General features: G+C 51.3%; 1 protein-coding gene across 2 annotated transcripts; it reads left to right on the top strand.

Annotated features, from left to right (window-relative positions):
- Positions 1 to 11,283: 11,283 nt before the first annotated feature.
- Positions 11,284 to 26,098, top strand: Prx (periaxin). 2 transcript variants are annotated; one of them, XM_038340815.1, is made up of 5 exons: positions 11,284 to 11,310; positions 15,013 to 15,169; positions 21,451 to 21,647; positions 22,229 to 23,266; positions 23,345 to 26,098. In XM_038340815.1, the coding sequence occupies exons 1-5, from the start codon at positions 11,284 to 11,286 to the stop codon at positions 26,096 to 26,098; spliced, it is 4,173 nt and encodes a 1,390-aa protein (XP_038196743.1). The 2 variants fall into 2 exon arrangements, with proteins under 2 accessions (XP_038196743.1, XP_038196742.1); XM_038340814.1 differs by having other exon boundaries at positions 22,229 to 26,098.

The following is a 26,098-nucleotide window of genomic DNA, read 5'->3' on the forward strand; positions in this document are numbered from 1 at the left end:
GTCTGTGTCCTTCTTTGCATCTGTACCGATCAAGGATGAAATAACATCAAACTCATAATCCAGTGACATCCCCACAGTTAAAATGGAATAAAATGCACGTCCGGCATGAAGTATCTTTCCGCAAAGGGCAGGAACTTTCAGGTCTCCCAAAATAAAGCCACTAAGCTTAGTGGAGAGAAGGCAGGACTTTCAGGCGCAGGCAGCTGGCTTTCCTTCTAGCAGCAAGCCTGGGCCGGGCAAGCCGGGGCCACCTGCCTGCTTGAGCGTAGTACTGGGCCTGGACGGAGCCCTGTGTCTGCGGCCGCCCCCGCGGTCCAGCTGCATTCCTGGCCGGGCTGGGAGGGGCCGCACACTCACAGCCCTGGCACGGGACACGGGCTGCGTCCTTCCTGGCGGCCGTGGGGGCAGGGCAGGGCAGGGCAGGGCCCGGGGAGCGGAAGGATGGTGGGGAGGGCAGGGAGGGAGGAGCCGGGGACTGGACTGCCACCCAAAGGGCAGGAATGGGTCCCGGATCCGGGGACAGTGACACCAGAGGGCCACTCCTGCCTCCCCAGGGGCCGGAAGCTTCAAGACGGAGGCCGGGGTGGAGCTGGAGAGGCGGGAGCTGCAAGCAGCCCCAGGGGCCGGGAAGGGGCGGGCGGAGCTTGGCTTCCTGGAGGAGCGGAGGAAGCTGTGCCCATTTCTGGAAGTGACTGAGGCGGGCCACCAAGAGCAGCGGGTGGACATGGCTGCAGGGAGCTGCTGCCAGGTTAAGGATCCTCTAAGCTCCCGAACCCAAACCCTGGAGACTCCATGCCTAGACCATAGGACATCGACGGCCCCTAGCCGAGGCCTTCGGCCTCAGGCTGAACTCTGTTGCTCCCCCTTGTGCCTAGTTTGGAGAGCTACGAAGTAACAGTGATCAGTCGGGTATGGGTCTCCCGCTCTTTTTAGACAAGACTCAAGGAGCCTAGATGGCCTCTGGCTCACTCTATCAGCGGAGACTGGCCTTAAACTCCTGGTCCTTCTGTTCTTACCTTAGAAGCTGGGGTTTCAGGAACGTGCAACTGTGGTTTCTAAGATAGGTTTTCACTGTGTGTGCCAGCAGTCTGGCCCACTTAAACTTACCGTGTAGCCCAGGCCGGTCTGTTGTTTATTTATTTATTTGTTTATATATTGTGAGTAGTCCTGACTGTCCTGAAACTCCCCACATATACCAGGATGATCTTGAACTCAGTAATCCACCAGCCTCCTGAGTGTTGAGTTTAAAAGCGTGCGCCACTGTGCCTGGTTGTCTTTCGAGACAGGGTGTCCATAATACAGTCTACACAGACATTGAACCCCCATCAATCCCCTTCCTCAGCCTCCAGGCTCAAATGTACTTTCACACAGGGTTGTGTATACAGTAGGTGTTCATAACTACTGAAAATAAGAAGGAGAGAGGATAAGGTGGTTGTGGACAGTTCGTGTTGGTGAATGCCTGTGGAAGGGAGCTGCCCTGGGGGTGTCAGCCTGAATACACAATGGCTGTGTGAAAAGTAGTCACAGTGCCAGTCAGTCAGGGCCAGCGCTTTGCTTGGAATGCAGTGGGCCCTGGAATCTGCTGGCTGGGGAGGCATGCCCTTCTGAGTAGAACCTGAGCATCAGCTGGACCGGAGAATCTACAGAAGCATCCTGAGGTCAGCTGTGAGGAGAAAGGGACAGGACCTAGGATACAAATGCATCATTAAGGCTCCAGCAGGACGGTACAGACCTTGTGCCCTTCCCTTCAGGTACTTGACCTTCATCTGCAGAGACAGAAATGCACAGTGCCTGGGACCTGCCCCTTAAAAAAACCAACAGAAGCACAGCATGCACAACTCTAAGAGGCACTGGGGACAAGGAGCATCGGTCACTAGGGAAATGTAATGATGCTCACAGATACTGTCGGAGGGACAAGCTTCAAGCAAAGCGTAGGGGAATAAAAGAGGTACTCAAAAGTTAGGCCACTTGGGCCTGTTTATCCACTTGCTTGTGTGTTGTGGTGTTGGGGATTAACCTAGGGCTCCATGCATGCTACATAGGCACTTTACCACTGAGCCAAACTCCCAGCCTCTCATGCCCCGCCTCCCCCTTTTTGAGACGGGGTCTCTCAATATAGCCCCAGCTATTCTGGAACTCACTAGGTAGAGCAGGATGACTTCTAACTCAGGGATGGCCAGTCTCCGCCCCCTGAGTGCTGAGATTAAAGGTGTATGCCACCACACCCGGCTTTACCTTTTGGTTTGTAGTCTAGGCTGCCCTTGAACTTTTGATCGTCCTGCCTCTAGGTCTTAGCTGGTTGGGGTTACAGGCCTGGACCACAAAGACCTGGCTCCCACCTGGGTTTAAACCCCAACTTCACCACACTGGGGCTGAGTGACCTAACTTTTTTTAAGTCAACCAGTTCTCTGAAAGTTGGAATAGTTAGAGGGTTGCTGCTCTAGAGAGAGGAAGGGAACCGCATTTCTAAGGGCTGAGAAATGATGGACTTTTTGTTTTCAGGGGTCACCAAGCAGCTGAGTTTGGCTAAAATGAGAAAGAAAAGCTGAAAATTCAATGATGAGACTCGGACAAGAGGGAGGCAGGGGCCAGGGAATGCAGGCACAGCAGCAACTTCACTGCGAAAATACCAGGGAAAGCTGGGCTGTGGTGGCGCAGCCTTTAATCCCCGCACTCCGGAGGCAGAGGCAAGTAGATCTCCGTGAGTTCGAGGCCAGCCTCGTCTACAAGTGAGTTCCAGGACAGGCTCCAAAACTACAGAGAAACCATGTCTTGAAAAACAAACAAACAACAAACAAACAAAAAAAAACAACAAAAAGAAGAAGAAGGAGAAGAAGAAGAAAAGAAAGTTCCAGGAAGTCAATCATTTCTGGATTGGATGGGTGGACATGGGGTGTGAGGTCACACTGGAACTTAGGAACCTATGGTAGGGTCCCTAGGGAGGAGTGGAGCAGCCATAGGGAGAGAAAAGTGACAAAGGGTTGGTGACAAACCCACGAAGGGACACTATGTGTGTAAGAGGCTGTGAACACCAAGGTAAAGGCATCGGGTCCCTGGGACTGGACCCCAAAGAGAGTTAGAGAGGAGGGAAGGACCTGATATGTGGAACGAGGGAGACATTAGTATCCCTGGGTCAGGAGAGGGTGGTCCCAGGAGGGCCACGTCTACCTCTCTACATCCCCTTCTGTCCCACAGGATGTCCTGTGTTTACGGAGGTGGCTTGGGCTGGTGCCACCCCCATAAACTCAGCTTCCCATGACCACACCTCTTGGGTTAGAGAAAACAAAACAGAGAGAGAGGAAGACATAGAGACAGAGGTGGAAAGACAAGAAAAGAGGAAATACACACAGAGTAAGGACAGACACGAAGGACCAAGACCTAGTCACAGAGAGACATCATTCATAACTCACAGCAAGCCAGGAAAGGGTGTAAGACCACGTAGGAAAGATGGACAGACACTACAAGCACAGCAATCCCCGGACTCCCAGGAGGCGGAGACAGAAGGGTCACAAGGTCAAAGCCAGCCTGGGCTGCAGAGCAAACCCCTCACTCAGAAACAAGTTAAAAAACCTGGATGTGGTGGCTCATGACTAGTTCCAGAATTTCCATATTGGAGGCGGAAGCAGGAGGACTGCTATGGTCTTGAGGCTAGCCTGGGCTACATAGTAAATAGTAGGAAAGCCTAAGCTAATAGAGACCCTATCTCACAAAACATACCAACAACAAAAATGGCAGATGACATGAAGGTGGTTTTTTGTTTGTTTTGTTTTTTTCTGAGACAGGCTTTTTTTTTTTTTTTTTTTTTTTGCTTTTGGAGCCTGTCCTGGAACTCACTCTCTGCAGACCAGGCTGGCCTCAAACTCAGTAGCTCAGGGTGATCTTGAATGCCATATCTTCTTGTCTTCACTTCCTACGTGCTGAGATTGTATGCATATGCTGCCACATCTGCCGCTGTGAACGCTTCTGACATGAATAAACGAACAAATGGATGTCTGGGTGTTTCTGTGACTACATAAAAGAGAGGGTACCATTGGGTGAGGGTCTTACGCTCATCAGCAGCCACCCCCCTAGTTTCTAGGATGGTGCCTGGCTAGATTCTGGCCACACCCTGTTGCTTGGTGTCTGCCAGAGCTGGAAGGCATTTCCTAGAGCTCAGCACATTCCAACCTCCCCTGGTGGCTCCGAGTGGGCAGGGGGCATTTCACAGAGGAAGGGGGTGGTCCCAGCATGCTAGGATCCTGACACCCTGTTTCTGGCCCCATACCATCAGCATAGGCCCAGACCCCTCCATATGGGGTGACAGGAGGGTCCACAGAGAGATCGCCCAAGTCAGTGTGAGGGGCCAGGGTGCAACCCTGGGACCTGGATGGACAATGGGGCAGAAGCTGCTGACTATAGCTTTGGGGGTAATCCCCCAGCCTCAGCCTGGCCCCAGCTCTAGGCCTTAGCTCAGAGAGCTGAGAGCATCTGAGACAGCGACCTTGTGGGTGACAGAGTCATGTGGGGGTACCTGTGTTTCCTCTGCCGTGCCCCAGGGTATGGTGAGTCAGGAGGCTGGGCCGGGGTCAGTGGAGTGGGGGGAGGTAAGGCTTTGAGGCATTGATTTGAGAGCTGGGCAGAACTGGCTTTAAGTGTGTGATACAGTTGTTGTTGTGTGTGATCTTGTGGAAGTTCCTGTCCATCTTCTAGTCTTCCTATCTGTGAGTGTTGGGCCAGGGGACTGAGCTGAGGTCAGCTCCATCGCCTCCTTCTTGGTAGCTACAAACTGAACACCATGACCCACCCCGAGGCAGAGGCAAAGCACTGGGCCCGGCATACAACTTGGGGTAGAGCAACTGTCACCCTAAGCAGTGATTTCATTAAACAATAAACTGGAGTTCTACTAAGCCCAGCGTATGGCAACAGGTTCAAAGACCCCAGCTTCCTCCCCAAGTGAGGCCTCTCACTGTTGTTGCTGCTGCTATTTTTGAGACATTCTCTCATGAGCCTGGCCTCAAACTCAGTAGGTAGCCAAGGCTACCCTCGAAAAACAACAACAACAACAACAAGAGTTATTTATCCTTCTTGCCATTTATTTATTTACTTTTGTGAATGTTTTAGGGTCACAATGTAGCTCTGGCTGACCTAGAACCCATTCTGTAGACCAGGCTGGCCTTGAACTCACAGAGATCTGCCTGCCTCTGCCTCCTGAGTGCTGGGATTAAAGGCATGTGCCCCCACCGCCCGGCTTTTTTAAAGCATTTGTTTTATTAGTTTAATTCTGCGTAAGAGTGTCTGCACAGGGAAACTAGTTCAGCTAGATGGCTGAGAGACCAGAGGTGTTGGATACACTGGAACTGAAGTAGCTAGCAGGTGTAAGCCACCCGAGGTAGGGATGGGAACCACATGAGTCCTCTGGAAAAACAGCAAGTAATCTGAACTGCGGAGCCCTCTCTCCAGTCTTTGCCTTAGCTTTTAATTTTTTTAAAAGATTTATTATTTATTTAATGTACACTGGTGTTTGGCCTGTATATACCCTGTGAGAGGCTGTCAGATCCCCTGGAACTGGAGTTACAGTTATGTGCTATTATGTGGTTTCTGGGAATTGAACCTGGGTCCTCTGGAAGAACAGCCAGTGCTCTTATCCACTGAGCCATTTCTCTAGCCCCTAATTTTTTTTTTCAACTAAATTTATGTGTGTGCATGTGTCATAAGGATTACCTTTGTGTGTGTGGCAGTCAGGGCACAATTTGCATGACTTGGTTCTTGCTTCTCATCAGGTGATCCCAGGAACTGAATTCAGGTCCTTGGGGTTAAGAGTCAGGGCCTCCTTCTGCTGAAACATCTCACTGGCCCCCAGTTTAGGTCTTAAAACCCATTTGACTCCATGACAAGGCAAGCATTCTTACTACCCCGATTTCAAAGAAGACACTGAGGCTCAGTGATGCCCTGTGTTTGCTGAAATAGCCAGGAGTGCCTGAGCTGTGGTTTGAATCCACATTATCAGGGAGATGGTTTAGGAGGCTGTCTTGAGAGTTTCAGGGATTATGTGGGCTAGGCCTGGGTCCTGGGTCCTGAGATGGTTCGGGTGGGGTACTGAGTCTTCTAGTGGGGGTGGTATGCAAATTCTTGAACCAGAACTGGCATGGAGGTCTGGCTCTGGCAAAGGAGAGATTGGTGTTTTCATATCCCCACCCCCTTGCAGATGGATGTGGTTCAGAGAAGGGGATGTTTGTTTCCCCACCACCCACCCTTTGGTGACGTAACAGCAAGGCAGCCAATGGCCAAGACACCTCCCTTCCTCCCCCCCCCTTCCCATTCCTTTTCCCTTCCAGCCCAAGGCTGGGGCTGACCAGTCGGACCAGGAGCTCTGCAGGTGTCTGGAGGCTCAACGGTAAGAAATGATCAGCTGGCCAGACTCAGGAGCCCTAGGAACACAGCCTAGGGTGGCGGAGTGGGGGGGCGCGGAGGGGCTGGGAAGGGAGAGTCACAGAAGAGTTAAATTCATGGGCTTTGGAACCAGGCTCTGGGTTCAAATCCTAACTTCTTCTTTGGGGTGGTGGAGTGCTCCTTGAGCTCATGTAGCCCAGGCTGGCCTCCAATTTATATAGCTGAGTGTAAGTTTGAACTTCGGGGCCTCCTGTTTGCAGCTCCTAGGTGCTGGGACCACAGGCATGCACCACCGTGTGAGTGTGTATGGTGCTGGGGATGGATTGCAGGGCCACATGCGTGCTAGGCAAGGCTCTGCCAGCTAGTCTCCCACCTCTCTAGCCCTTCCTTCGTTGGTTTTGGGGACTCAATCTGAGGATCTTTCTATGTAGCTCAGCTCTATATAGCTGGCCTTGGACTTCCAGCAACTCTCTTGTTTTAGTCTCCCAAGTCCTGGGTGTGCACAACTACACCTGCTGGGCAGCTTCAGGTGAGAGACTTCAACCTTTGTCTCCACTTTGCCATCTGTAAGATGGGCAGATGGAGACCCCCTTGCTCTGATGGAGGAGTCTGTGGATTGCTGGGAAAAAGGTTCTTGGTCTTTGAAAGTGGATGCTGGAGAGGTAGCACAATCCCATTGGTAGGAGGCTGGGCTCAAGCTAAAGCTAGTGCCTCAATTTAAAGTTCCCTGTTGGCTGGGAGGAACTTAGGGGGCACTGTGGTATAAAGTCTGGGTATGGAAGGCAGGTGTGATAGTTTATGCCTGTAATCCCAGCATGTAGAGGTGGAAAGAGACAGGAGGACCAGGAGTTCAAGGTCATCCACAGCTACGTAGGGAGTGTGAAGCCAGCCTGGACTACCAGGAGACGCTGTTTCAAACATACAAACACAACTGAATCTGAGAAACAGATGTATAGCCCCCTCCCTCTGCATTCTCGGTTGTTGCCAGAAACTAGTTTATATTAACTGAGCACTTACCATATACTAGCAGTGTTCCAAGTATCTGCTGGCTCAAAGTTTCGAACCCACTGTGTGGTGTGTATTTGTCTGCTGGGTGTGTGTGTGTGTGTGTGTGTGTGTGTGTGTGCGTTGAAGAAAGACTGGCTGACTTTGAACTCACAATCCCCCAACCTTAGTTTCCCAGTCCTGGGACTGCAAGGAGGACCGCAGGCTACACTGCCTAGGTACCTCCTCCCAGCCTCATTCAATGGCCTTAGACAGTGTTCAGGGACCAGGATGAGCTGGACCAGACATAGCTTCCACTGCTGATGGTAGCAGACCACAGGTGGCTTGGGGAAGTCGAAGCTCCGAGTGGACAGAATTCACACATGGGGTAGACAGCAGCTCCTGGGAGAAGGGAGCCAAGTATTTGCCTCCTAACCACACTAAGGGTTTGAATGGCATTTAAAATGTACAAATAGATCTAAGCCTGGTGGTGTGGGTCTGTCATACTTCAAGGACAGCCTGGGCAACTTAGTGTGACCTTGCCTCAAAATGAAAGGGACAAAGAAGGCTGGAATATGTTGGAAAACATAGATCAGTTGGTGGAGTGCTTGGCCTAGCATACAACAGGCCAAGGGCTTGATCTCTAGCATCCCATATAACCTGGTGTGGTTAAGACTGTAATCTCAGAACCAGGGAGGTCTGGAAGTCTGAGAAGAAGGATCAAAAGTTTGAGCTCATCCTTGGTTACTTAGGGAACCAGAGGCTAGCCTGGATATGTGAAATCCTGTGTGTCGTCTCCACTCCCCCCCCCCAAAAAAAAAAAACAAAGAAAGAAAAGTAGAGGGCTCAGAGGTAGCTCAATAGTAGAATGCTTGGCCAGCAACCATGGCCCTGAGTTCAATACCTAGCATTTTATTTATACACACACATGTATATATATATGTGTGTGTGTGTGTGTGTATGAAGCTGGGCGGTGGTGGTGCATACCTTTAATTCCAGCACTTGGCAGGCAGAGGCAGGTGAATCTCTTTGAGTTCGAGGCCAGCCTGGTCTACAGAGCTAATTCCAGGACAGCCAATGTTACACAGAGAAACAAATCAAAAGAAATTATATATATATATACACACACACACACACACACACACATATATATATATATATATTACATATAGTTTGGTTTTGTTTTTCGAGACAGGGTTTCTCTATGTAGCCCTGGCTGTCCTGGAACTCACTCTGTAGACCAGGCTGGCCTTGAACCCAGAAATCTGCCTGCTTCTACCTCCCAAACACTGAGATTAAAGATGTGCGCCACCACTGCCTGACTAAGACATTATTATATTTCTATACATTAGTACATAAGTAGTAAATGCTTAAGACGTAGGGTCCTTGTAAAGTTTGGAAGAATTTCAGGCACATGTCAGGGTGGTGCCTCAAGAAATGAACTGTTGACATCCGGAAAGTTCTGTCCGGCCACAGTTCCCCAGGAGGACTCCATTCCCTCTTCCTGTGACACAGACCAGGACTCCCAGGAAGCATGTCCCCAGCTTCCTTACCTAGGGGGCTGGGCAGGGCTGAGAACAAAGTGTGCCTGTGGAGGGTGCATTTCCCACGGAAGCTGTCTGCACCCCTGCCCAGGAGCTGGGCACATGGCTCAGGAAGGGCTCAGTGGCCTAAATATAACTTGGGCTGGGCAGCTGTTCCGGGCACAGATGAAGAGGGAGGGCACCCTGCTGCCCCCACTCTGCCTAGACTTCCTGTGTCAGGTTCTAGGTGCAGCCTCACTGCCTGAGCCCAGAGCAAGGAGAATGTGGCCGATAACACGCTCTTTGGTATCTGCCACTATGCCAGGCCCAGGTTCCCCACTGACCTTATTGACTCTCATTTGGATTGAATTTTCTTTTTTTGAGACAGGGTCACATGCTGTAGCCCAGGCTGGTCCAGAACTCATTATGTATCCCTGACTGGCCATAAACTATAAATCTTCCTGCCTCCTACTCCTGATGTTTTAGTATTTTTGAGGCACGGTCTCATGTAGCCCAGGCTGCCTTCTAACTCATAATCCTATTTGATTACAGGAGTCTTTGGCCACTCCCAGTTTGACACAGTCTCCAACTTTCCTTTACTTGCTGGTGAATAGGGTTCCACGAGGCCTGGCACCAACAAGGTCCCTCTGAAGTTTATTCACTTTGACCCCTCTCGTCCACCTCAGTTCTTGCCCCTGAGGCTCAGCAGCTTGGGCCTTGCTGTCGGTCACAAATTGAGACTCGAGTAGAGGTCAAAGGCGCAGGTCTTCACCTACCTCATCCTAGTCACGTGATCCTAAACAGTAACTTCTCTCTGAGTCTTGATCTCTGCCTTTACAGCTAGCTAGCATATTCAGGGTGAATTCCAGGTTGTTGCCTGCCCAGGGCCTGGTTCACAGGGAAGCTGTCATCAGGGAAGGTCTTCAGGTTACATGCCAGTGGAGCAGTTACAGTGTGTGTGTGTGTGTTTTAGGTTTGTCTGGCCTAGCCAACTGTGAGCTAAATTTGCTGTTTTGATAACCAGTTTCATACAGCTGGCCTATGAAGTTTAAGGATGGCCTTGAACGTCTGATCTTCCTGCCTCTCTCTATTTGCCAAGGGTTGGGATTATACTTATGAACCACCAAACCTGGTTTATGTAGTTCTGGGAAGTGGAACCCAGGGCCTTTGTGCAGGCTTAGCAAGTGCTCTACCGTCTGACCTCCTCTGCCCCAGTGGTGAGCTATGAAGGACCATTGTGTGGCGGTCGGTGGGTGGGTGGGTGGGTGGGCAGGGGCAGAATGTGACTGGCACAGCAGATGGGCCATTGTGTAAGGGAATGTGCCGCATGTGCCTGACCTTTTCCTGTGTGGCAGGGGTTGGTAGGCTGGCATGCCAGGTGGGGGCCAAGTTCAGGAACAGTCCCCTCCTCCATGCCCCCAGAAGAGCCAGGCTGGAGGCTGACGGCTCTGTGCCTTCTTGGCTTGTATGTCCCACATGGGTACCAGTTCCCTTGCCTCTTTGAGAGGATGTATTTTCAGAAGTAAAGCAGGTGTCTGGTAAACTAAAACCAGTGTCATATGCTTGTGACCCAGTATTTGGGAGGCTAAAATGGAAAATCAGGAGTTCAAGGTTATCTTCAGCTATGTAGAGAATTCGAGGCTAACTGAAGACCCTGTCTGAAAGTGCCAAGCAAGCCAGAAGGTGGTGGTGCACACCTTTAATCCCACCACTCTTGAATCCCAAAGCTCTGGTTTTGATCCCATAGCAAGGAATAAATCAGACGCGGTGGGATTTCAAGTTTGGGCTACCTGGCCTGGCTCTGCATTCAGGCTTTTGAGACAGGGACTCGCTGTGTACCCCAGCTGGCCTGGAACTAACTATGTGGCACTTGTGGACAAAGAATTGTCAGAACGGGCACAGGGTCAGCTCTCAGAAAGCCACTGAGGCCTAGGAAATAATACCACTGTGTATGTTGTTCTTCCTAGAGACCCAGACCCAAGAGGCCCAGAGAGCTGGAGGTGACCCTCAGGTGAGTGCCGGCTGGTACCACACACCCTTCTCTGTCTTCCCTGGGCCTGTCTGGTGCCCCATGGACTTTTGTCTCTCCTTGGCAGGCAGCAAGACCTCAAAGGAAGCGTGAAATCCCTGCTCACAGCTGTGTGTCACCTCAAGTGGGGCTCAGAGCATCAGGAGAAAAGACCAGCACCCAGGAAGCGGTGAGGGGCCCTACTCTTTGTCCACATGATACCACTTTGACTTCCCTAGCAAGCCTCACCTCTACCCCATGATCCCCTCCATGCCTCAAGACTCCATCTTGTACCCCCAGGCTCAGCGGCAGCTGCTCCATGAGGAGCTGAAGTTGGTCCTACAGCAGAAGGAGGAGAGGAAACAGGAGCCTGAGGCCCAGGCGACTTACTGCCGAGCTATGGAGGCTAGGAGCCGCAGCGCTGAGGTGAGTGTTCACAGGCCAGGGTGGCAAGGCGGCATGTCCTGGCTCCTCTGGGCTTCAATGTCCCCACCTATAAGCTGGAAAGTGTAAATGTTAGGGGGAAAAGAACACCTGTAAGCTGCTCAGCACAGTGTTGGCCATCCAGGTAGGAGTGGTTGCTTTAAAGCCTGCCATTTTAGCTTCCAAGTTCAAGGTCAGCCTGGGCTACTGAGCTGAGATGCGGTATCAAAAAAACCAAAACCCTCCCAGCGGCTGATTTTGTGGATCGTGAAGATCCACAGAATCGTGAAGATCCACAGAATCATGAATAGTGAGTGCCAGGCTTGGAGGCACAGGCCTGTCATTCATCCTAACACTTGGAAGGATGAAATGGGATGATCTCAAGTTCAAGGTCAGCCTGGTCAACTTAGTAAGACTCTGTCTCAAAAAAGTAAGAGTAAGTGTCACTCAGGGGTGGGGTAGAGTACCCTAACATGCACGAGGCCCTGGGTTCAATCCTTGGCACTAATGATGATGATGAAACCCAGCAGAGAGGTCAGCCAGATGCCTCAGTGGGTACAGTGCCTGCTGCCGAGCCTGCTGACCTGAGTTCCATCTCTGGAAGCTCCACGGTAGAAGGAAAGACCCAGTTCCTACAATCGATTCCTTTGTCTGCTATACACACATACAGAAGTAAATGGATGTAAACAAAACTTTGAAAAGGAACCCTGTGACTGGAGAGATGGTCCACTGGCTAAGAGCACCCACTGCTTTTCCAGAGGCTTGGTTCCAATTTCCAACACCCACAAGGGGCTCACTTGTAACTCCCATCCTAGGAAGACGACACACTCCTCTGGCCTCCATTGACACCAGGCAGTGTGGTGTGCAGACACACATCTGGACAAACACCAGTGAACATAAAATCTTTTTTTTTTTTTTGGGGGGGGGAGGTGGTTGTTTTTTTGTTTTGCTCCCTCACCCCAAACTTTTAAAATTAAATTAGAAAATAGCTGAGTGTGGTGGCACAGGCCTCTGATCCTAGCACTTGAGAGGCGGAGGCTGGTGGATCGCTATCAATTCAAGGCCAACCTGCCATCCATACTGAGTTTCAGGACAGTCAGAGCTGTGAGACTCTATCTGGAAGAAATCAAAACAAAACAACAGCTGAATGGACACATTTCATCAGAAGGTTCATGCTTATGTCCCAGCATACCATCCCTGTACTCAAGGAGGACGATGAGTTAGGGATCAACCTGTACCACAGAGTAGGACCTTGAGTCAAAAGACGCCCCCTACAGTCGAGCCGTGGTGGCACACGCCTTCAATCTCAGTATTTAGGAGACAGAGACAGGTGAATCTCTGTGAGTTCGAGGCCATCCTGGTCTATGGAGTGAGCTCCTGGATAGGTTCCAAAGCTACAGAGAAACCCTGTCTTGACAAAAACAACAACAAAACAAAACAAAAAACCCAAACAAACAAACAAACAAAAAACAAAACCTAGAAAGAAGAGGTGAGGCTGTATAGGGTTAGGATAGAGGGCTTTGGACCCAAAGGGGCAAGTCTAATCCTACACTGCTTTTGCTGTGCAGTCCTAGGCAGGTGACCTAACCTCTTTGAGAACCAGCTTCCACATTAGTGAGATGGGGCAATGGTCCCCACCTCTCTGCGGACTTTGAGGACTGACTTTTTGGCCTTCTGTACAGTCCGGCACTAAGGGAATGCCCTCAGTGACTGTCATTGCTTTTCAATTAGGTTGGCAGTTTTAATCTCTTCTACTGGGTACTGGGCTGGGTGGTTCTACTTATAAAGGAGCCTCATGCAGGCTGAGGGTAACAGGCAAGGGAGTTACTGCTTATAGAGCCCTGGGGTGGAATACCTAAAGACAAGGCTTGACTATTTAATGTGCTGTGTGCCATTAGAAAGACTGCTTTACTGCCTTCCTCTGACCTCCCCCAAAATATGAGGGGACACAATGAGATCCCGCCCAAAGGGGAGTTGAAGGACTATGCTGTTCCCAGAAGCCCACTCCAACGACTTTTTTTTGTTTATTTGTTTGTTTTCCAAGACAGAATTTTTCTGTGTAGCCCTGGCTGTCTTAGAACTCAATCTGTAGATCAGGCTGGCCTCGAACTCAGAGATCTGCCTGCGTCTGCCTCTCGAGTGCTCAAGTGTTGGGATTGAAGGCATGTGCCACCACCGCCCGGCTCCACTCCAACTCTTAGGTTCCATATTGCCCTGCCCTAGTCCCTTGAGGCCACTGCAGCAGGGCATCTAGTCTAGACCTGTTTTTCCCTCTCCAGGCTCTGGGATGGGCGCTGGTCCTGTCTGGTCTCAATGCCTTGCACCTGCCCCGTTTCATCCTTGCTCGTTCACTGACAGATACTTCTCCCATATTACTCAACGTTGCAGGATAGCAATTGGCTCAGGACATGCACAGTGCTGCCCCAGATGCACACAGCAAAGTGGTTTCCTAGACAGAATCAGATCTCTCGCTTCCTCTACTGGGAAGCAGATGTGAACCCTGTAGTGTGTTTCAAAACAAGGGCTGGTAAATGCCACAAATGCCACTTCTGCTGTGGTCGTCATTCATTACCCACACACCCCCTTCATTGGATTCCCTCTCCCGGGGGAGTTAGAAAATCCAAACAGCATTCTCACACATATTCAAACCCACAGGGGTCAAGGTCCCATTCTTCCATCCTGCATTGCCCTTGTTCTACAGGAATAATTACTCTCAAGTGGAATATTTTATATACGTGTTTTGGTTTGTTTGGTTGGTTTTGTATTGGGAACAGAACCCAGAACCTTGTGCACGCTAGGCAAGGCCTCTACCACTGGGTTAATTCCCTAGGATAGTTATAAAGTTATTAAAGCCCCACCTGGTCTTTAGAATAAGAGTATGGATCCTGGAGTTGGCATTTTGTCTTATGCCTTTAATCCCAGGGTTTGGGTGATTGAGGTTGGACTGCCTTGCCTCAGCCTAGGCCTAAGGAATCCCTTTCAGTAAGGGCAGGGGTGAGCATGGTGGATCACACCCATCATCAGCATGAGACAGAGGCAGGCAGATCACCGTGACTTAAAGACCAGCTTGGTGTATGTAGTGTTTCAGGCCAGCCAGAAGCTCATGAGACCCTGCCACAAACAAACAATAAATACGTGAGGGGGACAGGTGAGCGGACCTAAGCTCAGTTGCCAGCTTCCACATTGGACTGCTCACAACTAACTGCTTGTGGCTTCAGCTATAGAGGACCCCAAACCTTCCTCTGGCCACCATAGGCACCCATGTGCATATGCACACACACACACACACACACACACACACACACACACACCTTTTAAAAGGTCGGGCACTCGAAAGTGGATCTCTGTGAGTTCAAGGCCAGCCTGGTCTACGTAACAAGTTCAAGGCAAATCGGGACTCATCCCATCTCAAAATGAAAAAAGGAAAAGAAGGAAGGAAGGAGAGAGAGGGAGGAAGGAAGGAAGATAGGAAAGAAGATGAATAAGCCTCTCAAAGATGCCTCTTAAGGCACTCCAAGCGGCCCCACTTCATGATCTGGCTCTATCCACGCACCCCCTCCTCTCCCAGACCCGACCCTTGCTCCTCTGGACCCCGATCCTCCGGAGAGCGAGCAGGAAGGTAGAGCAAGAGAAGGAAAGCCATGGCGAGCTCTGGGTGAGTTGCCTTCCTGGAGCGTCATTGCGACCCCTCGCCGCCCACCACAGGAGCTGAGACGAGCCGAGTTGGTGGAGATTATCGTGGAGACCGAGGCGCAGACGGGGGTCAGCGGTATCAACGTAGCGGGCGGCGGCAAAGAAGGAATTTTCGTCCGCGAGCTACGCGAGGATTCACCTGCAGCCAGGAGCCTCAGCTTGCAGGAAGGTGGGCGTGGCATGGACATGGAGAGGCGGAGCGGGTCTTCGAGGGCGGAGTTAAGAATCGCCCTTGGGTTGGGGGCGTGGCCTGGAGAAGGCGGGGCGGGGCTGATCTGCGGAGGCGGAGTTGGGAATCTGCTTCGGGTGGGGGGCCTGGTTAGGGCATGATAGGAGTGGGGCGGAGCCTGGTGGCATGGTGGGGGACGGGGCTGACATGCGTGGGTGTGGTTAGGCATCCTAGAGTTCTGGCGGGGATGTAATTGAAAGTGGGCCTGTTTGCCAGGAGGCGGGGTTAAGAAGTTAGGGTGAGGCTTTCCTTGTTCTTTTCCTGAATCTAGGTCCTACTCGAGCATGACAGGCAAGCGCTCTACCATTGAATTACATCTCATTCACTGTTTGGGGGGCTTGGGAAATTGAGTCAGGGCCTCATGGAACCCAGGTTTGCATTGAACTCGCTGTACAGCTATGGATGGATGACGCCATCTCCCAAAGAGCTAGGATTACAGGCATGCACCACCATGCCCAGCTTTCCAATTCCTTTTTAAATTTTTGAGAGTCTCTCAAAGTTGCCATGTCGTCCTTGAACTTCCTGTTTAACTCTGTCTGGCCTTGAACTTGAAAGATGATTATTTTTTTTGTGTGGGTGTTTTGTCTCCAAGTACTGTCTGTGTGCCTTGTGCCTGCTGTACCCCCGGAGGCCAGAAGAGGGCATGGGATTCCTTGTGAGCCTCCAAGTGGGTGCCAGGACAAATATGGATCCTCTGGAAGAGCAGAGAGCACACTCTTACATTGTTTTTGGTTTTTTTCATTTTTGGTTTTTCAAGACAGGGTTTCTCTGTGTAACAGCTCTGGTTGCCCTGGAACTCGCTTTGTAGACCAGGCTGGCCTGGAACTCACAGAGATCCTCCTGCCTCTGCCTCCTGAGTGCAGGGATTAAAGGGGTGAGCCACCACTACCAGAGAGCACCCTTAACCACTGAGCCTTCTTGCCGGCCGTTGGCCTTGAACTTTTGATCCTTCTACCTCAGCCTCCGGGTAGCTTGGATGACAGGCCTGAGTGACCATGCCCAGGTAGCACCGTGATTATTTAAGGCCAATTCATTGTCTGTGTTGGACTCCCAGAACCCTCGTGATATTTTTGTGTCTCCAAATTTTCATCTTTAAATGGGAATAATTAGCACTGATCTCATGAGGTTATTATGTAGCTCAAATGAGTCAGGTTTTGAAAACAGCACACAGCGAAGTGTCCCACAGTAAACACTATGTAAGTGCTAATTAATGTGTTATTGGGACAGGAGAAAGGGGTGGAGTTAACTTGAGGTGAAGAGAAGAGCTTAATTAAATAATTAAATGAAAGACATTTTAAGAAATATGGATGAAGCCGATTTGACTTATGTATTGCATATAACAATTATTCTTTTTATTTTATTTTTATTTTTATTTTTTTATTTTTTTTGGTTTTTCGAGACAGGGTTTCTCTGTAACTTTGGAACCTGGAGCTAACTCTTGTAGACCAGGCTGGCCTTGAACTCACAAAGATCCGCCTGCCTCTGCCTCCTGACTGCTGGAATTAAAGATGTGCACCACCACTGCCCAGCTTTAGGCAAGCTTTCTACCAATGAAGTAATCCCTGCTCCATAATAATTCTATTTAAAAAATATTTATTTATTTATTATGTATACAATGTTCTGTCTGTGTGTATACCTGAAGGCCAGAAGAAGGCACCAGACCTCACTACAGATGGTTGTGAGTCACCATGTGGTTGCGGGGAATTGAACTCAGGACCTTTGGAAGAGCAGGCAATGCTCTTAAACACTGAGCCATCTCTCCAGCCCCTCCATAATAATTCTTTATGAAGCATCTGATTGCTTTGGCTACAATGGTGAACAAAACAAAGCAAGGTTGCTGTACCTAAGGCATTTACAATATAGGGGAGACACTAGTAAGGAGGTCAGGGGAAGGGCAGTCTTGAAGGGCTCATATGGACTATGACTTTTATTCTGTGACGTACGCAGAGAAGCAGGGATACAGCCTGTTGAGCTGCTTCATTTGTAGTCTGACTGTCGGAGGCAGCATCAGGAGCAAGATCAACAACAGGGGTGGTTCTTCGATGAGCCGCTAAGGGACGATGGATGCTCAGGTTGCAGGTGGGGTTGCTGAAAAGAAGGGTTTGGATTCTGGATATTGTGGATCTAGGTGTGGGGTACAATGGAGAGGGAGGCTTCCAGGATATTCCCAGGGACCACTCTGAGGTGAGGCTGTAGCTCAGTGGTACAGCACTTGGCCAGCATGGATGAGGCCCTAGGTTTCATCTCTAGTACCCCCAGGAGTTTTTTTACCTGAACAGGGAATAGCCTGCTGATAACTGGAGAAAGACAGGGTGGAAGTGCTTTTGTCTGTTTTAAAACTCCCTTGAGTTTTATTTCAATTTTATTTCAGACTGGGAGAAAAACACCAAGGCAAGCAAGCTGTAAGTCTTTGCAATGGCTGAGAGGAGGGAGTGGAAGAGAGAAAACCAGGCCTTTTAAGTTAGGGTCCAAGAAAGCAGTGGAGGTTAATAAGCAGTCACATGACTAAAGTGGCTGGGGAGCCTCAGAGAGAGTGAGAAGACACTGTCAGCGAAAGCTTGCCCGGCTCTGAGCAGAATTCAAAAGAAAGAGAAGTCACCAGGCTCCCAAGTACTGCACGATCGAAGCTCTGCCTTCACTGTTTGGTTTTTGGTTTTACTTTTTGAGATCCAGGCTAGCCTTAGATTCAAGATTCTCCTGCCTCAGTCTCCCAAGGGTCGCAGAGAAAATGGGCATTCACCATCAGACCTCTTGGATCAAAGCTGTCTCTTCCACACCAGCTGGAACTGTGGATGAGCAACTTTGTAGACAATTCACCCTTCCCGTCTGTGTTCTGCATCTGTTTAGCCAATCAAAGACTGAAAATATCTGTGAGAGGGTGAGGGAGCTCATACTGAGCGTGTCTGGACATTTTTCTTGTCACTGTTCCCTAAGCAACACAGCTGAGGTGCTAGAGAAGGGACTCTGAAGCTAAGAGCATTTGCTGATCATGCAGGGGGCCTGGGTTCAATTCCCAGCACCAACATGGTGGCTCACAACTGTCCCGTACAGCTATTCCAGGAGGTCACAAGCCCTCTTCTGGCCTCTGTGCTGTCATGTGCATGGAGCACATAAAGTAAGAAATGAACAAATCTTTAAAAACAAAGGGACAACCATTTATATGACATCTACACTGTATCAGACATGATGTGGAGCTGGGCCTAGCACTGGCCTATCATCCCAGCAGCCCCTGGGAGCCTGGGGCAGAAGAATCTTAAGTTTAAGGCTAGGCTGGACCACCTAGGAAGACTTTGTCTCAAAAAATAAATAACTATTTAGGAGGCAGGAGAATGGAAATTTAAAGGCCTGCCTAGGCAACTTAGTAACATCCTGTTTCAAAAACTGGAAAGAGGACTAGGGCTGTGGCTCAGTGAGAGGGCTTGCCCGGAGTCGGCAAGTTAGAGCTCCGGGGTGTGGCTCAGTGGTAGAACATTAGTCCATCTATGCAGTAGGCCCTGGTTCTGTCTCCAGCGCCATTAAAAACAACAAAGGTGGAGGCTGAAGAGATGGCTCAGCATTTAAGTAAGAGCATTGGTTACCTTGTTTCTTTTTTCCCCTTTTTCTTTTGAGACAGGATTTCTCCATGTAGCCCTTGCTCCCCTGGAAGTAGTTCTGTAGACCAGGTTGACCTTGGACTCAGAGATCCACCTGCCTCTGCCTCCAGAGGGCTGGGATTAAAGGCGTGCACCACCACACCGGGCACCTAGAGATGGTTTAAAGTACAGGGAGGATGTGTACAGGTTTAATGCAAATACCATACCTGTTTATGAGACTTGCACATTCACGGGTTTGTTGTCTGGGGTGGATAGTGTTCCAAAGAAATTCCCTGCAGACATTGGGGTGCAGAAGAGAGCATTAAAGGAGGGAAAAATAAACTTGGATGTTAGAAGAAGCAGACTTTTAAAAAATTATTTATTTATTTAGTATACAATATATGCCTGCAGGCCAGAAGAGGGCACCCGACCTCATTACAGATGGTTGTGAGCCACCATGTAGTTGCTGGGAATTGAACTCAGGACCTTTGGAATAGCAGGCAATGCTCTTAACCACTGAGCCATCTCTCCAGTCCTAGACTTTTTTTTAAGTGTTTTTTCAAGACAGGGTTTCTCTGTAGCTTTGGAACCTGTCCTAAACTCACTTTGTAGACCAGGCTGGCCTCAAATTCAGAGATCTGCCTGTCTCTGCCTCCCAAATGCTGGGATTAAAGATGGGCACCACCTGGCTGGGTTCTTTTTTTTTTTTTTTTTTTTTTTTGAGACAGGATTTCTCTATGTAGCCCTGGCTGTCCTGGAGCTCACTCTTTGGACCAGGCTGGCCTCAGACTCACGAAAATCCACCTGCACCTGCCTCCCAAGTGTTGGAATTAAAGGCATGTATCATAGCTGCCCAGTTAGAAGCCGGCATTTTGCTAAATTTCACAAAATTTCCCAACTGGGACACTATAGTCCTAATATTCAGGAGGCTGAGACCAGAGGATTGATAGTTTGAGGCCAGCCATGGATTCATAGTGAGAGATCAAGACCAGCCTGAGCTTTACAAGGAGAGCCCAGATTCAAATAATCAAAAGCAAAAAACAAAGGCTGGAGAGCCAGATCGGTGGTTAGGACACCGACCGCAGCCGGCAGTTCCCCAGCACCCCCCTGGGCAGCTTACAACCTCCTTAACTCCAGTTCTGGAAGGTGTGAAGCGCTCTCCTGGCCTCTGTGGGAAGCAGCGCGTGTGTGGGCACGAACACACACACACACACACACACACACACACGCACGCACGCACGCACGCACGCACGCACGCATGCGCACGTGGCAAATATTAAAACACACAATAAAAAGTGTTACAGGGGCTGGAGAAATGGTTCTGTGGTTAAGAGTGCTTGCTGAACTTCCTGGGGACCCTAGTTCAGTTCTGTAACTCCGGCTATAGGGTATATGATGCCTTCTTGTGACCTCAAAGAGCACCCACATAAGCAAGGCATACATGCCAGGCCTCCTTAGCCTTATTCCCCAGGGAAAGGTGAGTGCGCTATCTGCTTATTCCTCAGTCCCACATACAGGACAATCATACGCACAGGGAGTCAAGTCAAAGCAGGAACTCAGTTTATTACTGTATCAGCTTATATAGGTTTAGTGACATCATGTGATACAGGGGTACCTCCAGCCAATGAGAGACAGCCAAGCCCCTCCCTCTGGCTGGAGGGAGTCGTCTACCTAGATTTTGCTGTCTCATCCTCACTTGGAAGCTTTGAGACTATCCTTCAAACTCGAGCCAGGCCTTGAGGTACAGGCCCTGAGATAATTTTGGCCCAACTCATGCATACACAGGGACATACATTAAAAGCTGAGAGAGAGCAAGGGTGGCAACACACTTCTTTAATCCCAGACCCTGGGAAGCAGAGAGAAGAGGCTAGACAAAGAACGTCTGTCAGTGTGATTTTTGTATGTATGTGGTATTGGAGACTGGACCCAGGACATCCTTCATGCTAGGCAAGCATGCTCTATCGCAGAGCTACATCTCCGGTTCCAACAGTGTTTGTTGTTGTTGTTGTTTTGGTTTGGTTTTGGGTTTTTCCAGACAGGGTTTCCTTGTAGTTTTAGAGCCTTGCCTGGAACTAGCTCTTGTAGACCAGGCTGACCTCGAACTCAGAGATCCTCCTGCCTCTGCCTCCCGAGTGCTGGGATTAAAGGCGTGTGCCACCACTGCCTGGCCCGACAGTGTATTTTTATGCATTCAAGAATATGGGGGAGAATCTGCCCACAGACAGCAAGGAACTGCCATATAGGCTATCAACTTTATAACCCATAGTCAGGAGTGATAGCAAATGGCTGTAATCTTAGCATTTGAGGTGGAGACAGAAGGATCAGGGGTTTTAGATCATCCTTTGCTATTACAGTAAATTGAACTACACGAAACTCCTGTGGGCGCTCATGGATGTTACTTTTTGATGGATGTTACTCTATCTAGTCTACCATAAGTGGCCTGATTGGTTCAATTTGTAAAGGCCCGGGGCCAAAGCCAAAGGAACCAGCTTTGTCCCTCTGATATTTTCTCTCTCAAGCCAGAGGCAGAGATAAGCAGGGTCAAAATCTGGGCCTGGGCCTCACTTGGCTGACTCAGGAAGTGGGCGTGTCCCCGTGTGGGTGGAGCCAGGGGAACTCACTCCCTGCCCACTTCTACCTCGCTTGCAGGGGACCAGCTGTTGAGTGCCCGCGTGTTCTTTGAGAACTTCAAGTACGAGGACGCGCTTCGCCTGCTGCAATGCGCCGAGCCTTACAAGGTCTCCTTCTGCCTGAAGCGCACTGTGCCCACGGGGGACCTGGCCCTGCGGCCCGGGACGGTGTCTGGCTACGAGATGAAGGGCCCGCGGGCCAAAGTGGCCAAGCTGGTACGCGTGCTTAGCCCGGTCCCGGCCCAGGACTGCCCCAGCGACCCGGTCTCTGCGCCGTAAACCCTACTCCCTGCTATCGTGGCCCAGTTTATCCCTTTGTCTTGTCACTAACCCAACACTAATTCACTCTCTGCCCCTTGTTCACTGCTCCTAAACTCAGCCCCCTGGAAGGAGGATGCGCCAATCAAAAGGTGGCTCTCGCCCATCCCCATCAAGGGAACCAGTCTCATTAGGGGCCACAGAGGCCTCCTAGAAGGCCAGATCTAGCCTAAGAGCTGTTGGGTTACTGAGCAACCCAGTTTCTTTTCCTCTCTGAGTACCAGTCTCCCCATCTCTACAATAAGAACGTTGGAAAGGCCTTAAAATGTTGGGTCCCTGTTGCTACCACCCCTGTCCATTCACAGTGAGTTTCTAAATGACTGTCATTGCCTTTCTGGGGTGAAGTGACAGACAGGCAATATATCCCCAAGACATCCCCAGCCTGGTATAATACTAGGTGGGGTTTTATTTTTCTGTCCACTCCCAGCCTCCCACTGTCCCACAGCCTCCTCTCTCCTGCCTCTCTCCTCTCTCCTCAGAACATCCAGCATCTGTCCCCTGTGAAGAAGAAGAAGATGATGCCTGGGGCCCTGGGGACCCCTGCAGATTTGGCCCCTGTTGACGTCGAGTTCTCCCTTCCCAAGTTCTCCCGACTGCGTCGGGGTCTCAAAGCTGAGGCTGCCAAGGGGCCTGTCCCAGCTGCCCCTGACCGTCGACGTCTCCAGCTGCCTCGGCTACGTGTCCGGGAAGTGGCCGAAGAGGCCCAGGTAGCACGAATGGCTGCTGCTGCTCCTCCCCCAAGGAAAGCCAAGGCCGAGGCTGAGGTAGCTACAGGAGCTGGGTTCACAGCCCCTCAGCTAGAGCTAGTTGGGCCTCGGCTGCCAAGTGCTGAGGTGGGTGTCCCCCAGGTGTCAGCTCCCAAGGGAACCCCATCAACAGAGGCAGCCAGTAGCTTTGCCCTCCATCTGCCGACTCTTGGGCTAGGAGCCCCAGCGGCACCAGCTGTGGAGCCCCCAGCCATAGGAATCCAGGTTCCACAAGTGGAGCTCCCCACCCTCCCCTCTCTTCCCACACTTCCATGTCTGGACACCCAGGAAGGGGCTGCAATGGTAAAAGTCCCCACTCTGGAAGTGGCAGCACCTTCTGTGGGGGTGGACCTGGCTTTGCCAGGTACAGAGGTGGAGGCCCCAGGAGAGGTACCTGAGGTGGCCCTGAAGATGCCCCGCCTCAGTTTCCCCCGCTTTGGGATTCGAGGGAAGGAAGCTACTGAAGTCAAGGTGGTCAAGGGCAGCCCCGAGGCTAAAGCAAAGGGTCCCAGACTTCGAATGCCCACCTTTGGGCTTTCTCTCCTGGAGCCCCGGCCCTCTGGTCCTGAAGCTGGAGCTGAGAGCAAGCTAAAGCTACCTACCCTCAAGATGCCCTCTTTTGGCATTGGCGCAGCTGGGTCTGAGGTCAAGGCCCCCAAAGGGCCGGAAGTGAAACTCCCTAAGGTTCCTGATGTCAAACTACCGAAAGTGCCTGAGGCAGTCATTCCAGATGTGCGACTCCCCGAGGTGCAACTGCCCAAAATGTCAGAGGTGAAACTTCCAAAGATCCCTGAGATGGCCGTACCTGATGTTCACCTTCCGGAAGTGCAGCTGCCCAAAGTCCCTGAGATGAAGCTCCCGAAGGTGCCTGAGATGGCTGTACCTGACGTACACCTCCCAGATGTACAGCTCCCAAAAGTTCCAGAAATGAAACTACCAGAGATGAAGCTCCCGAAGATGCCCGAGATGGCCGTGCCCGATGTTCGACTTCCGGAGGTTCAGCTGCCCAAAGTGTCGGAGATGAAGCTCCCTAAGATGCCCGAGATGGCCGTGCCCGATGTTCGACTTCCGGAAGTTCAGCTGCCCAAAGTGTCGGAGATGAAGCTCCCTAAGATGCCCGAGATGGCCGTGCCCGATGTTCGACTCCCAGAAGTTCAGCTGCCCAAAGTGTCAGAGATGAAGCTCCCTAAGATGCCCGAGATGGCCGTGCCCGATGTTCGACTCCCAGAAGTTCAGCTGCCCAAAGTGTCAGAGATGAAGCTCCCTAAGATGCCCGAGATGGCCGTGCCCGATGTTCGACTCCCAGAAGTTCAGCTGCCCAAAGTGTCAGAGATGAAGCTCCCTAAGATGCCCGAGATGGCCGTGCCCGATGTTCAACTCCCAGAAGTTCAGCTGCCCAAAGTGTCAGAGATCAAAGTGCCTGATGTGAAACTACCTGAAATGAAGCTTCCAGAAATAAAACTGCCCAAAGTGCCTGAGATGGCAGTGCCCGACGTCCACCTCCCAGAGCTGCAGCTTCCTAAAGTATCAGACATGCGACTGCCTGAAATTCAAGTGTCGCAAGTCCCAGAGGTGCATCTTCCTAAGGTGCCAGAGATGAAGTTGTCCACGGTTTCTGAGGTGCAGAGAAAAGCCGTAGGGGTGGAGCAGGCAGAAGGGACTGAATTTAGTTTCAAGTTGCCCAAGGTGACCTTGCCCAAGTTAGGGAAGGTGGGCAAGCCCAGTGAGGCAGGTATTGAGATTCCAGGTAAACTCATGACACTTCCCTGTCTGCAGCCAGAGGTGAGCAGTGAGGTGACTCCTGTTAGTGTCCCCTCCCTCTCTCTGCCCTCTGTGGAGCTTGACTTGCCTGGGGCCCTGGGCCTGGAAGGACAAGTCCCCAAAGGCCCCTCGGCCAAAGTGGAGAAGCCAGAGGGCCCCAGGGTGGCAGCAGATGTTGGAGAGGTAGGCTTCCGGGTGCCCTCCGTGGAGATCGTCACTCCACAGTTGCCCACGGCTGAAGTTGAGAAAGAGCAGCTAGAGATGGCAGAGTTGAAAGTCAAACCCACTTCCAAGTTCTCTCTGACCAAATTTGGACTTTCGGGACCCAAAGGGGTCAAGGCCGAGGTGGAGGGGCCTGGGCGAGCCACCAAGCTGAAGGTCTCCAAGTTTGCCATCTCACTCCCCAAAGCTCGAACTGGGACCGAAGCTGAAGCGAAGGGAGCTGGGGAAGCAGGGATGCTGCCTGCCCTGGACCTGTCCATCCCACAGCTCAGCCTGGATGCTCATCTGCCCTCAGGCAAAGCGGAGGTAGCAGGGGCTGAGAGCAAGCCCAAGGGGCCCAGGTTTGTGTTGCCCAAGTTTGGGGTGAAGGGCCGGGACTCGGAAGCTGAAGTACTAGTGGCAGGGGAAGCTGAGCTTGAGGGAAAAGGCCGGGGCTGGGATGGGAAGGTGAGGATGCCAAAGCTTAAGATGCCATCTTTTGGACTGTCCCGAGGGAAGGAAGTAGAAGTTGAGGATGGACGTGTTAGCCCTGGCGAAAAACTGGAGGTCATAACTGGTCAGCTTAAGATTCCTGAGATAGAACTGGTCACACCAGGAACTCAGGAGGTAGAAGCTGTTGCCAGTGGAGTGAAGCCATCAGGCCCGAAGGTGTCCACCACTGGGCAGGCGGTTGTGGAGGGCCAAGAGGGAGTGCTAAGGGTGCCTACCCTGGGCATCTCACTGCCCCAGGTAGAACTGACCAGCTTTCGCGAGGCAGGAACTGAAATTGCAGCTTTATCTGCAGAGGGCACAGCAGGCTCTAGGGTCCAGGTGCCCCAGGTGATGCTGGATCTGCCTGGAACCCAGGTGGCAGGTGGTGATCTCTTAGTAGGTGAGGGCATCTTCAAGATGCCCACAGTCACAGTGCCCCAGCTAGAGCTGGATGTCGGGCTGAGCCATGAAGCCCAGGCTGGTGAAGCAGCCAAGAGTGAGGGTGGCTTGAAGCTGAAGCTGCCCACCCTGGGTGCAGGAGGCAAAGGAGAGGGTACTGAGCACGAGGACCCCGGGGCGCAGCGCACCTTCCAGCTCTCAGTGCCTGACGTGGAACTCTCTTCCCCAGTCAGCAGCCATGCTGAGTACCAAGTGGTCGAGGGAGATGGGGATGCTGGACACAAACTCAAGGTTCGGCTGCCTCTGTTTGGTCTGGTGAGGGCTAAGGAAGGAGTGGAAGGTGGAGAAAAGGCCAAGAGTCCAAAGCTCAGGCTGCCTAGAGTGGGCTTCAGTCAAAGTGAGGCAGTCTCCGGAGAAGGCTCTCCAAGCCCTGAGGAGGAGGAAGAGGGCGGTGGGGAAGGAGCTTCTGGTCGCCGGGGTCGGGTCAGGGTCCGATTGCCTCGTGTAGCCTTGGCTTCCCCTTCCAAAGTCTCTAAGGGACAAGAGGGTGAAACAACTTCCAAGTCCCCAGTTGGGAAGAAGTCACCCAAATTCCGCTTTCCCAGGGTGTCCTTAAGCCCCAAGGCCCGGAGCGGGAGTAGGGACCGGGAAGAAGGTGGATTCAGGGTCCGACTGCCCAGCGTGGGGTTTTCAGAAACAGCAGCTCCGGGCTCCACAAGGGTTGAGGGAACCCAGGCTGCTGCCATCTGA

The sequence above is a fragment of the Arvicola amphibius genome, chromosome 8, assembly GCF_903992535.2.
Source record: "Arvicola amphibius chromosome 8, mArvAmp1.2, whole genome shotgun sequence".
NCBI lineage: Eukaryota > Metazoa > Chordata > Mammalia > Rodentia > Cricetidae > Arvicola > Arvicola amphibius.

Excerpts from the sequence above, each read along its gene's own strand:
- Prx (XM_038340814.1), top strand. The coding sequence starts at position 11,284 with ATGGAGGCTAGGAGCCGCAGCGCTGAG. Across the intron at positions 11,311-15,012 it reads CTAGGAGCCGCAGCGCTGAG|GAGCTGAGACGAGCCGAGTT; the intron begins GTGAGTGTTCAC and ends CGCCCACCACAG. Across the intron at positions 15,170-21,450 it reads GAGCCTCAGCTTGCAGGAAG|GGGACCAGCTGTTGAGTGCC; the intron begins GTGGGCGTGGCA and ends CCTCGCTTGCAG.